General features: G+C 39.1%; 1 protein-coding gene across 16 annotated transcripts in view; it reads right to left on the bottom strand.

The window, feature by feature from the left end:
- The window catches only part of FOXP1 (forkhead box P1), a 411,515-nt gene that overhangs the window by 216,817 nt on the left and 179,470 nt on the right, over window positions 1–15,228 (bottom strand). For 14 of the 16 annotated variants that reach the window (XM_023621177.2, XM_070238621.1, XM_070238624.1 and 11 more), the window contains one exon: window positions 10,395–10,579. In XM_023621177.2, the coding sequence (XP_023476945.1) occupies window positions 10,395–10,568 (174 nt within the window). In that variant the 5' untranslated portion in view covers window positions 10,569–10,579. Of the gene's footprint in view, window positions 1–4,664; window positions 4,797–10,394; window positions 10,580–15,228 lie in introns of those variants that run through there. The other 2 variants (XM_070238627.1, XM_070238626.1) reach the window with 2 other exon arrangements.

Genomic DNA, 15,228 nt, shown 5'->3' with positions numbered 1-15,228 from the left:
GACACCACCAACCAAATGACCAGCTTTGTCAGCCCTCATCTAATCTCTGGAAATCATACACTCAACTCAGGCAATGGTCTGTGTAAACAGATAGGCCCCGGACCATTTCCTGGAGACCAATAAACTCAGATGCTGGCGTCCAGCATAAAAAGATCTCTACTCACCACACGCCTCCAGTCATTCCACAGTAGAAATCCACCCTTGCTTATCCCAAAATAAAAAATGGCAAAATGGCAAAGACACATCTCTTGGGCATTTTAATATCTAAGTCATAAGCCAAATCCACATAGCTCCGTATATACCTTCTATCCATTATCTCTTGATTGAAAGGCTTAAACCAAATCAGCAGGTGTGCACACACTGAGTTAGTGTATCAAGGTCTTCAAAACTCCCACCAACATAGACACAAATAAACTCGTCCTCTCAGGGTTACTGAAGATTTTATTGCTTAAATCACTCATCTGTCAATTAGTCATATGCATCTTTTCTACAGCTTATCTTCATATGCTTTGAAATTTTTATTTATATTTAATGCGTATGTTTATGTCTTGTTCCACCCCAAGTAGATTATGGATTTTACAAATGCAGGGAGATATTCTTTGTATCTTCTAGTCAACCAAGGGACTATGAACATCAGATATGCTCCGTATTTATGTTAATTTCTTTGGTAAGAGAACCAGGGCCAAGGACATCCACTCTTTGGGTGACTCACTGTGTCCAACTTACATTTCCTTAGTAGGCTGGCTGATTATTTTTCTAACCACCAATGATGACAAAACTTTTAATTTCTAAGATGCATTCAGCTTATTAGAAAGAAACTCTGCAGGTATAAAGACATCTACAAGTTAATTTATCACTCCAGAAAATGCTAAACAACGTCTCAAATGGTGATATAAATATATATTAGAGATGATCTAGAAAAAAATGAGGGATAATTCCTCAGTTTTGTCACTATAAAGAGTAGAAGGTTCTGGAAAGCAAATCTTGCCATATCTGCCATTCACTAATCCAGGGGTCCACAAACTTTTTCTGTAAAGGATCAGTTAACAAATATTTTAGGATTTGTGAGCCATACATTCTCTGTTGCGGCAACTCACCTCTGCTGTGGCAGGAAGAAAGCAGCCACAAACAGTAGTAAACAAGTGGGCATGTTGTGTTTCAATAAACTTTTATTTAAAAAAATAGGTGGCAGATCAGATTTGGCCCGATTTGGCCTTGGGGCTTAGTTCTCCAATCCTTGGTATAGTCTGCAGGCTGAACACAGGACTTTCTACTTAGAAGCTACCCAATGATGGTACTGAATGAATGGTGAGGCACATTTAGAATTATTTCCAGAAAGCAATCTTGATAATTATAATTGTGAATCACCACATTACAGAATATAATCTCGACAATTATAATTGTGAATATAACATCCTCAGCTGGTGCATGACATGATGCTTTTCCCCTCTTAAAACATATTAATGATACAGGAAGTCTATAGCTAAATGCACATGACATATACACATAATACACAGCACAAACTTTGTGTTTGTAAGGCAAGTGTAAATCTAATGAGATAATCTGAATATCATAATAAAAATGCAGGTCGTAAAGGCATTTTCACTTAGTACTTTTGGATGTTGGATTTCTGTTGAGTTGAAATGGAAATATCACAAGTAGAAGGAAAAAAAATGAGGCAAGGTAAGCAATATTATCACAGTATTATTTATCATACACATTAGGACCAAAAATAGTCAGGAAAGAACGAGCATTATGTCATTCTCTCCCAGTCTTTAACCTTGTAAAAGGTTGTTGAGTTCGGAGAGAGGATAACAAGAGTCAAAACAAGAGGCTATAAAAATGGAACTACTTCTCACCATGCAACCTTGAAAAATTAATACTTAATAATTGTAATAATAAAAGGCCACTTTTGCCCTATTTTAGGATGTTACATCTTATTTTATTAATTTTTTCCAAAACTCTTTCTTCCTTAGGCTCTAAGAGGCATGGCTCTGCTGTTGAAAAGCAAAAGACATTTTACGCACAATTTTCCCTCTACTAGAAAGAGGTATATTGTGCCCTTCAGTGAACATAAAATTGATATTATCATCTCTTAGTTTATATCTCACTACTTAACCTTCAGATTAAAAGTTATTGGATTTGAATGACTAAGAAGACATCCTGTCACCTTCCCTTCGAGGTGGAGAGAGGGGAGCTGGGGATTAGAGAAGGTACTGTGAAAAAAACCATGAATTCCAGATCAGCTGACTCTTTGCCTCTTTTGACAAGCAAGTGTGACGCCGACAGTTACTTGTGGTTGGGTGGATGATAAACCATATAATAAATGGTCTACTTTAAGAAACTTTGCTGAAGATGAATCTACATTAGGAAGTTAATTTTATTTTGGGTACAGTCTAAAAGGAGCAGTCTAAAAACAGGGAGAAAAGAGTTAATTCAAGGAGAATCTTAGGGTTAGCAACCTAAAAAAAAAATAAATCCTATCTCCTCCACAGTTAGTATTTGCACTGTCAGTTTATGCAGAAGATACTGGAAAATATCCTCTAAGAAGGATTAAAGAGAACAGAGCTTCCTCCCCTCCATCTGCCTCTATGCAGGGCTCAACTTAAACACAAACAAGGCCTTGACATCCCTAAGCAGTCTAATCTATACCTCCTAAATAAGTCTTCCAATAGCACCTGCTGTTTAATAATTACACATTGTATTTTTCCAACAAAAGAAACACAACAGGCACCCCCTTCACCTCAAAAAACAAATTCATTCTAAGAAGCTTGTGTCAATATGAAACAAAGACTTTATCGAAGATCTAACTTCTAGTTTTGTTCTCTAAGAGAGATAAGCCCAGTCCATGATCAATAGGAACACAAGCAGTTTATCAGCACTTCCCATGTGACTTTTGGAAGATATACTCATTAGTGACTGGCAAAGGTTAAAAAGGGAAAACGTTACATAATTTTAATCTGAATAAACATATACAAACATCAAAATAGTGAGTTTTAGTGATATAAGAGGGTGTCTTTTTTTAAACAGCCTTTTAGAAAGAGGATGTTTCCAAAGTAAGTCCATCCTTTACTTACAAATTATGTTTGTGCTTTCTTCATCATGTCACAATAACCGCCCAGTGACAGGTAACAAAGGAGCTTGGGTTCTCATCCTGACACCCTTCTCTTTTTGTTTCATGGTGCCCCCATTTTGCCAGTCATTCAGATTGGAAATCCTGAATCATCCTTCATAACTCCCGCTCCTTGATGTTTTCACATCTCCTAATTCAAAAAGCCCTGTTGATTTTCCAGTACTCCCCTCAACACTCTCTCTTGATCCAGACTTTCCTTTCTCTTCAATTTCATTCATTCACCAAGAGTCTTGCAAAGGACTGCTCTATGTCAGGTCCTGTGCTCTGTGCTGGGGAATATCAGGGACTGATGAAGTCCCAGGCCTGCCCTTATGGGGCTTACAGTTGACCATTGGATTCAAATGTAGGAGAAGAAATGCAAGGAGAAAGACGAGGTCAACAACAGGTGCCCTCAATGACATGAGGCAAGGGCAGTACCCCATTACTAAATTCTAGACCAACTGCAGTAGCCCTGTCACTGCTTTTAATCTCTCAGGGAGCTCTGTCCTTCAAGCCAGGCCAGGTCCAACCTTCCAATCCACCTTCAGTACACCTCCTCTTGTGTGGTCTTTTCTTCTCTGCTTAGAAACTACCTTGGCTTAGAAACGCATGCCTCCCACAAGCTGAACCCACCTCACCTTCTAACCGCCTTCCCACTTCCCCCACAGTTAGGCTTGAGGCTCTAGCCAAACAAACCCCAACTTGTCCTCCCATGCTGTCCCAACACCTCGCCCATCAGTTTGGTCCCCACATTTCCTTATGCACAGGAGTACACGATAAATATCAGCTAAATGAAAGGATATGCAAACAAATGAATAAATGAATTTCCAGAAATCCAAAGCTAAGAAACAAAGTTAATACTTGTTTTCCAGTGTAGTGCGTTTATTAGCTCACTTGGAACAAACCTGAGACCAGGCCAGTATGTGAAATTCTCTTCACCACATTTTCTTGTGAGAGAGGGGGAAAAAAAATGTGTTTGTATTTCTATGAACCAAATCAAACACTGTATTTAGCAAAGGGTCTCTGGAATGTTACAAGTAACACTTCATAATTACAATAGATTTGAGTTCAAAGACCAAGCGATAAAAAGAAACTTTCTAATATGGGGTTCAATTCCCTATATAAACTTCCTTCTTGTTGCTCCATCTACCACTAGCATTTATATTGCTATTCCACTTTGTCATAAAAGCAGTCACCTTGTAACCCTTTTTATCAAGTAATCTATGCACTACCTAAAAGTCCACTAGACTCCATCAGGCGAGCTATAGGTTTACATTACACAAACATACCAATTCTGCCGGCTCAGCACTCGTTGTCAATAAACGCAAGCAGTTGCAAAACAGCAAAGTAGGCTCCTCGCCTTCACAGAACAGATAGGACCCTGCCAGTTGTGCAAAACGGACTCTTTGCAATCACCAAAGCTAATCTGTCAACAAATTACCATTAAAGTCATACCTCCTGAAAGTTCAAGAAGAGATTTCTGATGAGACACGAGATAGGGAGTATTTTTTTTATTATTATTATTAGCTCACAGGTCAGGTCTTAAAATTACCTTCTCAAAGTAGTGACGCTTTTGCTTAAAGTCAAGAGGGTACGCTTCACTCATGATGAAATGTGGCATCTGGGTTTCCATTACCACGCTCTCTGCGTACATGGCTCTTTTTTCTTTTTGGATTCCCGTGCCATCTTAATTTTCAATGGAGAGATTAATGACACACAACTGTTTAGTAATCAAAACTTGAAAGAATTTCATACAAGGCTCACATCACACGTTACATAAATCTTTGACAACAATATTTTGATGGAAGGCAGGTCTAAACTAAAAGAGTAGAGAAGTAAATTTAGCATTCAGGGTGAAATATGCCTTTTCCAGAAATAGCCACAGAAGGAATTGAGAAAAAGTGGGAGTTTGTTATTGTTGTGGCTGCTTTTTCTTTGTCAGAATGATCTGAATTCCTGTCTCGGTTTTGTTTCAATTTGTTTGTGTGGTTTTCACTAACATTTTGGTGGCAGTGATTCCAACAAAATATTTTTGCCCATCAATATTTTCTATAATAATCAAACTCTGCATTGTCTCCAAAAAGAGTATTTCTTGGCAGAGTGATTCCTTTAAATTATAGCTTGGGTTTTCACTTACCAGTGAAGGAAGATGCTAGCCCCAGTCACAGTACCCAGTCCCATAAGGACACTCAATAAATATTGAGAAGATCTTCTTCTACACTTCCTTCTGGAAGCTTCCCTTTTAGGACACAGAATGTTGACCATCTTTTCCCTTCCAGTGGCATCAAGAGACCCTCCTTTCAGAAACAGTTCCTGGCAGCTACAATGCGAAAGGCCACTTGAGGGTATTCCTAAAAAGTGCATAAGCAACCTTTTCAAAGAAAAAAAGAATGGTAAGGTTGAACCAGTCATTGCTACCCAGTCATGGTACCGAAAGATCCACTCTTAGTCACCTGGCTCTCCCCCAGCAGAGTGAGAAACAAGGCAAAGGAGGGCCACTGGGATTTCAGTATGGTGCCCTGAAAGAGTCTGGGTAAAATGAGAAGCAAAGGGATGACCCTTTCATACAAGCTTATCACCCATCCAAACGTCGACAGCTATTTCTTCCAGGCATTGCTGTTCACAGAGGCAGTTAAAGTTGGAAATGTTGGCAGAATAACAACCTCCTTCTTCTGTTCCATATTAACTAGTAATTTCAGGAACAAAAAATAAATGAAGTGATTCACTCTGCCATTTTGAAAACGAAGAGTTTTTCATCTTTGGTATTGATTTGCTATACAACGTATGTTGTGTAAGTGTTGACACTTTGGTCATTATAATTCTGTTTCTCATGTTCAGAGGACTCCAGGATATATACTCGTGATTCTCCCAGGCTCCTCTGTAGTGTATTTTCTACATCCCTTTTGAAGGTCCAGCACTGACTCTTTGCTTGAGTCCTATCACACTCATCCTATTTCTCTGAGCTTCTCTGGTCCCGTGGAATGACTAATCTTTTATCTCCTTCAATGGCTCAGTGGCAAATTCAACCCAAAGGATCCTCCTTCTTCCCTTTCATGATTTTTCAGAAGCTCCCTATCTTTTCTCTCTCTCTTCCCTCTTTAATAGTCATTCAACGTTTTCTCTTTCTTTTACATTATTAACGTGAAACATGAACCACTATCTTTTGAGCCCAAAGGTCCAACACCTTAAACCGAATGTCAAAGAAGCCATATGAAGTAAATACTTCGCTTATCCACACTCTCTAAAGAATACATGTTCAAATTCCACAGATAGTTTACCTTTTTTTTACGTCTCTCTCACAGACTACCTCCAAACTGCCCATCTCATATAAAACGATAGCCACACCTCAAAACCACAGCAACCAAAGCTCGCCCTATACTGATTTGCAGACAATAAAACTGCCAGGTGGTACCAAAAAAAAAAACCACCCATCATTAAATGGAATGTTGTTAAGAAATAGCTGTTTTATTTAACAGCTATTCATTTTTATTGAATAAACATTTTCTAGTATGCATTCTGTTAATTGACCTGACAGCATATGCTGTATATGGAGAAACTTCTAAACATTATGCTCTATGTAATATGCTTATCTGAAAAAGCTCTCATTTGCAGCAATATGGAAATAAAATTCTGCTTTCTAAAATTCAAGACTTTTAAAATGCATTAATCCACACAGTTTATGAAATTGCTCTGGACATTTTAAAATCCTTTCTTTAAGAAGAAAAACTTTAGTAATTGGTAATAGTATTTGTTGCTGAGTTTCATAATGGAGTAGTGCATATCCAATACAGAACTTTTACAGACCTAGAAATGGGGCAGGCATAATAGGAAATAAAAAGCAGTTATGGTATCGGGTAAAGAATTACTGAATGGCTAAAAGAAGATGTTCGGAAACTCTATCAAATTATATTATTAGAAAACTATTGTTATAATAGTTTCATGGTCCAGATATAAGTAGAGTCGAAACATTACAGAGGTAATACACTTAGTTTTGAGGAAGGGAGACAGTTCCTGAGTGTGTTGGCGGGCGCCCCCAGCTAATGCAGCACCTCTCCTTGGCTGATGGCTTCTGAGTGATGATGGCATCTTCTAGACCAGAATCACCAACCCCACTGCCCAGAGGGCACAAATGAGCCACACTGCTGGGTGGGAACCAGGGCAGACTGGAGGGCTGCAGGCTCCCTGACTTAAGTAGCAATTCATCTCCCAACAATCGTTGCTCTTGTAGGAACATCAGCCCAGGGTTACCAGATCTTCTGAGTTTTCAAGAGAAGATGGAAAAGCCAGATTTCCTCCATATTTTTGGGTTGCCAACTATGTAATTTTTTTTATTTTTAACAATTCTCTTTGGACCCAATTTAGCCGGCCTATAGACCAAACCCAACACAGAAGTCATCCACTCCACAGCAAATGTTTGTGAAAGCTCTCCATTCTGAAAGAGTATTTTCTATCATTTGTAATTATCTTTGCTAATATGGATCAAACACAGAAAGGTTGGCACTTACTTATTTTAAATTCTGGCACTAGGTAAAAATTCTGTATCATCATCTCTATATCATCAATGATTGTACTGATACAACCGGAAAATCCTATGACATTCAGTTTCACATATAGCATAATTAACTCATTCTTGTACCAAGCCCTTTTAAGCCAGATCTTTTTGTTCCTTAGACTTCTAACATATTTTACAGCTCTAATTCTCTTCCACTGTCCTACATTAATCAAAGCTGTAACCCCTGTTGTCTTTGTACTACAGAATCAGAATGTGCCCCTGGCGAGGAATGGGGGAAAAGTCAACAGGAATTAAATTTCAGTGCAACTGTTTACTCAACTGTGGCCTGCAGTTATTGAAATCTTATCCGTGGTTTTGTGTGACTACTGCAGTAATGAATTCAGCATGGCTGTGATTTTCTCACTGCTGGTATTCTCACTTCAAGTAAAAACCTGTAGAATAAAAATGACGAAAACAACCCCAGTCCATCACGTTGACACTCAGATTTCTCCAAACTGTTTAATTGTTGCAGTTTTCAGTCTGGAAGAAAACTCTGATAACACTAGTCCTGTGAAACTCTTCCAGTCCTGTAGTTTTTTTCTCATTGCATCTACCAATGTTCTTTTCCCCCAACAACCTGTTCAGGGCTTCATCATACATTCAGGGCCGTCAAACAGCTGTCACTATTTTATTTTAAAAGACCTAAAAGGCCTGCCAACCACAATATATGGGGTTTTAGCCACAATGATAGACCCAATTGCTTGCTTTCTTCCCCAAACATATCAATGGCAAATAGAAATAAAATTGCTATAAAAATATTAAAAAAGAGTTGTGAAGTCAAATCGAAGATAATGACCTCTACATCAATGACCCATAACAACATATTTTCCAAAGTGGTCACAATGAAGCCAAAAAGGAGAGATGTGAATAATTTTGGTACTGATGCTTTTTTTGGAAGATAGTGTGAAAATGCACTTTGATAACTTTCTTCCGTGAGGCCAATTTGTTGTCGCTGTTACTGGGGTGGGAGGGGGGTGTGTGTGTGTGTGTGTATGCTATATACGTAAAGTTTCTGGCTGGCTTACTACTTTGAAACAGTGAATGATTTTCAGTCCTTCAAATAAAATTCAGAAGAAGTTAATTTCCCTTTATTTAATTAATGTACTCTAAACAGCAATTACTTTGGGCTCATAACACTTTGGTCAATAGCCGCACCTCAGCTGCTCCAAAAAGATATAGTCGATCTTGGCCTCTGTATGGTAACGGCATAGAAAATGGCACTCCAAAATACCAACCATTTATCCTCAATAGAACCATAAATAACTGAAAATACCACATAAACAAATACATGGATACCCTTCTACCATTACCTGATAGGTTTTGTTAATAATCCCATTGGTTAGAATTCAGCCATTTGTACTAACTTAAATGCACAAACTTTATACACAACACACACGGTAAATTCCAGCTGACATGATGCCCAGGGTGCAGGCACAAATGAGACTGGGCTGCCAATGATCACTTAAAGCCCTGTGAATTAAGACCTCAGCTTGTCTGCCAGTTTCCTTTTCTTTCTCTCTGTCCTAACTTTCCCTCAACAGGTTCCGTCGTCTCATGTTGGTTCCACTAACTTCTAACAGACTAACAATCTAATGATTCCTTACATTTTTAGAAATTCTTAGCAAAGAGAAAATAAAACACGCCTCAGGGCCTGTTAAAGGCTATCTCCCTAATACAAGAAGGGACTGCCTTTGCTTCCTGCATACAGATTCCAAGAGAAGAGTTTGAGAAAAGGTTTGTCATTCTCTTCCCTCATTCTCTAACAATCTGTTCCTTTCAGAGAGACCCAAAGATGCATCATTCTTTTTCGCCTTTTTCCCAAATGGCACCATAACTATGTATTGAATATATGAATTAAGGACTAAAATGGAACAAAAATTCTGCTAACAAAAACGAATAATATTTCCTGATTCCAAGAAAGACTGGAAAAACAATGCCTGTCTTTAAGCAAATGCTATTTCCTTATTTGAATTTTCATCAACATTTTAGCCATACACCACCATATTCTGGGTCACCTTTACCATCTGGAAATATTTTACCAATCACTCACAGGTAGCCACTTACAAGTCTACAAAGAATATAACAGGAATGAGTATGTGCCAATTCACGTGCATTTTGGGGAGCCACCAATAAGAGATAATTTAAAACATTAATAGGATTTAGCCACATACCAACTGTCAAATGTATACAAGAAACATATGTAAGTGGCCCATATCTCTACATTCCTACAGATAGCAGGAAGCAATTTCTTTCACTGATGCCTGTATTATTGATGTTGTGCCTGTTATTTGCCCAATTCTACCTGTATTTCCATTTATTTCTCCTCTCCTTATTTGCCTAATCTTGTCTCTCTTATATCCCTTATTTCTCTTTTCCTCCTTAAGCCTGTTTACTTATTCATTTGTAATTCAAGTGTAGGGAACCATTTCTCCAAAGATGAATTTGATTCCAAATAGTTACAACTTTAGACTGACATATTAGGGGCTGGGAGGGAGTGGCCAGGGGTCCACTCAACCTCTCTCCCAACAACTGCTCTCCAAGAGGGGGCTTTCTGAAGGCTGGAGAATTAGTCTCTTAGCCAACCGCCAGGACCCTAGTGCACCGGGGGCTTAAAAGATGCTGTTTACAGTCAGACAGGCTAGCATGAAACGTTCACAGGGGTGAAGTGCAAAGTGAGGAGGTAGGATTCGCACACCCGGCCCTCCGCAGCCCGACGCCGGGGCACAGTACCTGCTGCTGCTGCACGTGGGCAAGGTCGGCCGCCCCCACGTCCACGGCCGGCGCCTCTCCGTTGGACCGCCCTTCCCGGAGGCTGCCGCACTCTAACAAGTGGTTGCCGCCGCTCGACCCATTCTGGATGGCTGAACCGTTACTTTTTGTCTCAGTCCCAGATTCTTGCATCATGACTCAAAAACCTGATAGAAGGATTTTCAGGAGGGAGCGGGGGAGAAAGAAAAAAGCAGCTGTTCAAACAGTTGTTGTACATAAGGAGGAGGGCCCTGCCTTAAATGTTGCCAAAATCTGTAAACAGTTGTCATTTTCTCTCACTCAATTTATCCCTGATTAGTGGTCCAGTCTCCTAGGTTTTGAGTATGAAACTGTCGGTCCAAATTCAAATTTTAGTAGAAATGTTTTAAATATGTTATCTTTTTCCCCTTAGAAAAAAATAAGTATTTTCAGCTGAACCTAGAATTTATGGTTAAATTTCTGTGATTATATCTGGATGTTTTGCTGGAAAACCAGTTAAGTCATTCTATACAGCGTATTAGGTATAACATTAAATTTTTGTCTGTGTGGGCTCTGTGTGGTGATGTTACACTCAGAGAAATATTATGCAACATCAGTCTATCAGGAGATGACACAGATTACTCGGAGGCCCCCTGAGGTCTTTCATACTCAAACCCATTATAGTCAAAAACCAAAAAGCATTTTACAGATTCATATTCCTTGGAATCATTCAGGTACTGAAACTCTTCCAATTTGGCCATTCCAATAAGATAGGCCATTTTTAAAGAAAAAAAAAAAGTCCCCACTTTTCTGAAGCTAAAGAAATTCAGACTCTGATCTTATGGTTAAAACTGTCCTGAGAAATCCCATTCAAAGTTAGGTGTTCTCATGCTGGATTGCTAACCTCTAGTCTGGTTTAAGACCTGAAAAGTCTAGGCCTTGTTATATTTATTTTGGAGAAAATCTTGCCTACGCAAACCAAAGAAAAGGTCTGCATTTGAAAGTACTAAACGTCTAATAAAAAAATATAGAGTACAAGATGAGTAGAGAAAACACCTACATGTAAATACATTTCACATCCCATCTGGCTACGCTCTAGGTACAGAATAATTACCCCAGGGACTCCAGCTCTCAGGAAGTGTCCAATCGTGACAAAAGACAGATAATATTTGCTACTATCAACTGTTACCATCTATTGATCACCAGTGTGGTGCCAGGCCCTACTGCAGGTGAATTATACATATTCTCCAATTTAGTTCTGGTGACAATTGCTATTCCCAATTTGCAGATGAGAAAATTAAGGCTCCATGAATGTTACTTTAATTTGCCCAACACAGACCACAGCTAGTAATGGCAGAATCAGGATTTGAGCAAGTTCAGTCTGATGTCAAAGTTCCTAACCATATGTTTTCTTAAATTTGAGGCGCAGTGGGGGCTAAACAATGAAAATGGCAGGGTCATACTCCAAGACTGGGACTTCAAAAATGAAAACAACAGTCACTGAAGGAAGCTGACAATTCAAACATCAAAGCTGAGAAATGCCTGAATAATTAAGACTTTAATAATCTCAGATAAAAGGCGGAAAACCTTTAACACAAATTTTTTTCAATCATGGAAAGACATATGTACAACCAGTGCTATAGACTCCCCCGCCCCCCACGAAATATGTGACAACAGGGAAATTTAAACAGTCTAGACAACTTTAGAGAGGGTTGCTGTCATGCTAGGAATCAGTTTAAGTCTCTTTTCTACAGACTTGCACAAAAACCAAATGGAAGAATTAAAAGTAGAAAAATTCACATCTTTCCTTATTTCCTTTCAGGGCATAGTATGATCCAACTTGAGTACACACTTCATAAACTCAGAAGACATATTTTTTAAAGTTAATCCAATTCTGAAGGGGATTAAGAATGGCATTTTTTGTTAACAGGTGGGAAACAAACTCAGAAACAACAGCTGATTCACTCTCATTTCTTTAGATCAGACTTTCCAGTAATTATAATCCTTTAAAAATTGCTTTCGTATTCTTACTGTCTCCAGAGTAAAGAATCTATCAAAAAACAACTAAAACTGTCTCTAAGATATAAGAACTAGGCAATGCAAGTACCTTGTTCATCACCCAAAAAAGGAATCAATTTGCGAAAACTGGATATTTTTTTCTTAATGTTTCAGTTGCTGCTCCACAGACTTGCCCACGTGTATAGAAACTAGGAGAAGACAGTGTTTAGGTGTTTAAGGGAGAGAACAGTTGTCCTAGTTAGGATATATCACAAGCATACCTAAAGAAAAAACAAATTTTTTTTTTTTTACCTTCTGGAAAGCCTATCCATATCAGGGACTGGACCCCCAGAAGACAAAAACATTGCCTATACATAAAATCCATACCTGCCCCCAAATTTAGCTGAATGCCCTGTCCTCACGGAGCAGAGCTGAGACAGAAGGCTGCTTTCAAACCAGGTGCCCATGGGGACTCTGACCTGAACAAGTGTCTAAGAGACTGGCCCTGCTCATTTCCTCGGGTTGACACCATCGTGGTGGGTGGAGCGAGAACAGTCTCCAATCCACAATTTGATGAGAAGGTTTTGCTCTGTGCAATTCCAGAGAAGACTGCCAAGTCCTTCAGTACAAGTTTTGCAGGCAACAGGCCAAGCAGCTTGGCTTGCAAATCAGGTTTGTGAGAGTGCAGGCTTTGGGACCAAAATTGCATAAAGGATTATTTTGGTCTGAAGATGTCCTTAATTAGTCAAGTGCTAACAGTAGTATGTAGGTTGGAAGCTTTAAAATTTCCCATAATCTCCCACACCAATCAGTAGAAAACAGCTTTTTGAAAAGCACATGTGAAAAATTAGGAGTATCGATGTCTAAGAACATTTCTAACAATATCTGGGCTGGCACTCTTTCTTTCTATGGAATGTTCCAAGCCATTTAATCAGCCTTTATATCTGTATCACACTTCACAAACTATAAAGCCCTCTGATGTACTTTTCAAACTCGTAACAAGTCTATGAAGGAGAAAAGGCAGGTGGTGTCATTCCCATTTTACAGGGAAGCAAACTAAAGCTCAGTAGGTTAAGGAATCGATGCAGCCGTCATCATCCCCCATCTCAGACATGAACTTGTCCATTCAATAAATGACTGAGAATTTCCAATTTGCAAAGGTCTCATGCAAGGTGGTGAATTAACAAATCACCAAAAAGAAAACTAAGTAATTCCAGGAAAGACAATGATGAGGGTGGAGAGGTGGACAAAGAAAAGCATCTAAAATACAAAGATGAAAGTGTCAGCATTCTTTAGCAAACAACTCTATTTGTCTTTTTCTATTGCATTTCACAATTTTGGAGACATCCGAAAGCAAGTTAATGTGTACGAGAGGCATCTGTGCTCTCTAACACAGAACACTGCACCCTTTTTTTCTTAGAGGGAGCTTGTCCCAGGCGCTCAGTTTGTATAACCTCCGCTTCCCTCTGGGTCTCCCCACAATCAATGAACTGCTTTGCTGCATGACAAGTTGAAAACCACAGACAATGCACAAACACCCAGAGTGCCTGAATATGAAGGCATGGCACCTGGTGGGCACAGCCCCCTCATACTCACTAACAAGTCCTTTCTCCAGAAACAAAGCCGAACCTTCCTTTGGCTTCCTATATGGCTTCTCCGCACGAGCTGGGCCTGTTTAAATCACATATGATCCATTGAACACAACCCTACGAAGGCTAATGCTATAATCGCACGGATGTCAGAAAGCTTAAGAAAGCCAAAATGGCCTGCTTCTCATCTTGCCTGGAAACATTACAGAGCTACTGATTTCAAAAGATCGATTTTTGTGCTGGAGGGACTTGTAGAAAAGGATAAGAACTGAGTTTAGCATGCTTATTTATTGTTGTTGCCAACAGAGCTGCTCTCTGGACGTATTCTGGAAAATTCATAATGTCCAGGCCAACGTATTTATAGTAAATTAAAGCAATGCTTTATTATTATGATTATTTCCTTGGTTACAGTGTTGATGCTGAAAATTTAGGGAAAATAAAGCCCTTGTTATCATGCTTGTGAAAGATTTTAAGCTAACAAAAAGTTCAGTCTTGATTTCAGGGCAGTTAATTAAGGTTGACCAAGTCAGGCAGAAGTAAATTAACTTGGCTGATCAATTATTTATATGAAGCAGAATAAATGCCCTTAAAGAACTTGGTCTGTTCATGAAAGGATGTATAAATTAAACTAAACATAGTTTTATAAAATATATTTCTACTTGTATGGGGAGAAGAGAAGACAAGTTAATGGCAAAATCACTTTTAGGAAAATGATTATATGTCCTCCCCCCATCCCAAAGGAAATATCCTTTCTCATTGTGCATCCAACTGCAAGGAAAGAAGGAAAATGGCATGCAATGTTGAAGAGATAACAGAGGCTCTTAGAAAAAAGGAAGGAAGGAAGGGAGGGAGGAAAAAAGTGAGGGAAACGGGTGAGAGAAAAGGAAGGGATGGAGGGAGGAAGGGGGTAGGGATGACAGGGAGGGAAGGAGGGAGGAGAGGAAAGGAGGGAACGGGGGAGGGGAGTGAAGGAGGTGGGCAGGGGAGGGAAGGAGGGAGAAAGAGAAGAACTCTAAGAATGGAGAGAGTATATGAATTTCTATAGTTTAGAAATACTGTACATGTGGCTCTTACTTTATCATCAGTCATAGCCCATGCAGAGTTTGTAGACTGGACAAGAATGAGGATGAGAGTCAGGCTAGCTCTAGTTCTAAAAGAAATACTCTTTAAATTACTCATGTTCCATCACGAAGATTCAAAATCCTTAATTGTGTTCATGCAGTTCAGGAAAGAAGAAGCAAAACTGTCTG

Source organism: Equus caballus, chromosome 16 (assembly GCF_041296265.1).
Source record: "Equus caballus isolate H_3958 breed thoroughbred chromosome 16, TB-T2T, whole genome shotgun sequence".
Classification (NCBI taxonomy): domain Eukaryota; kingdom Metazoa; phylum Chordata; class Mammalia; order Perissodactyla; family Equidae; genus Equus; species Equus caballus.
Note: the sequence above shows the minus strand (reverse complement) of the source record. Positions and strands in the feature narration are given on the sequence as shown.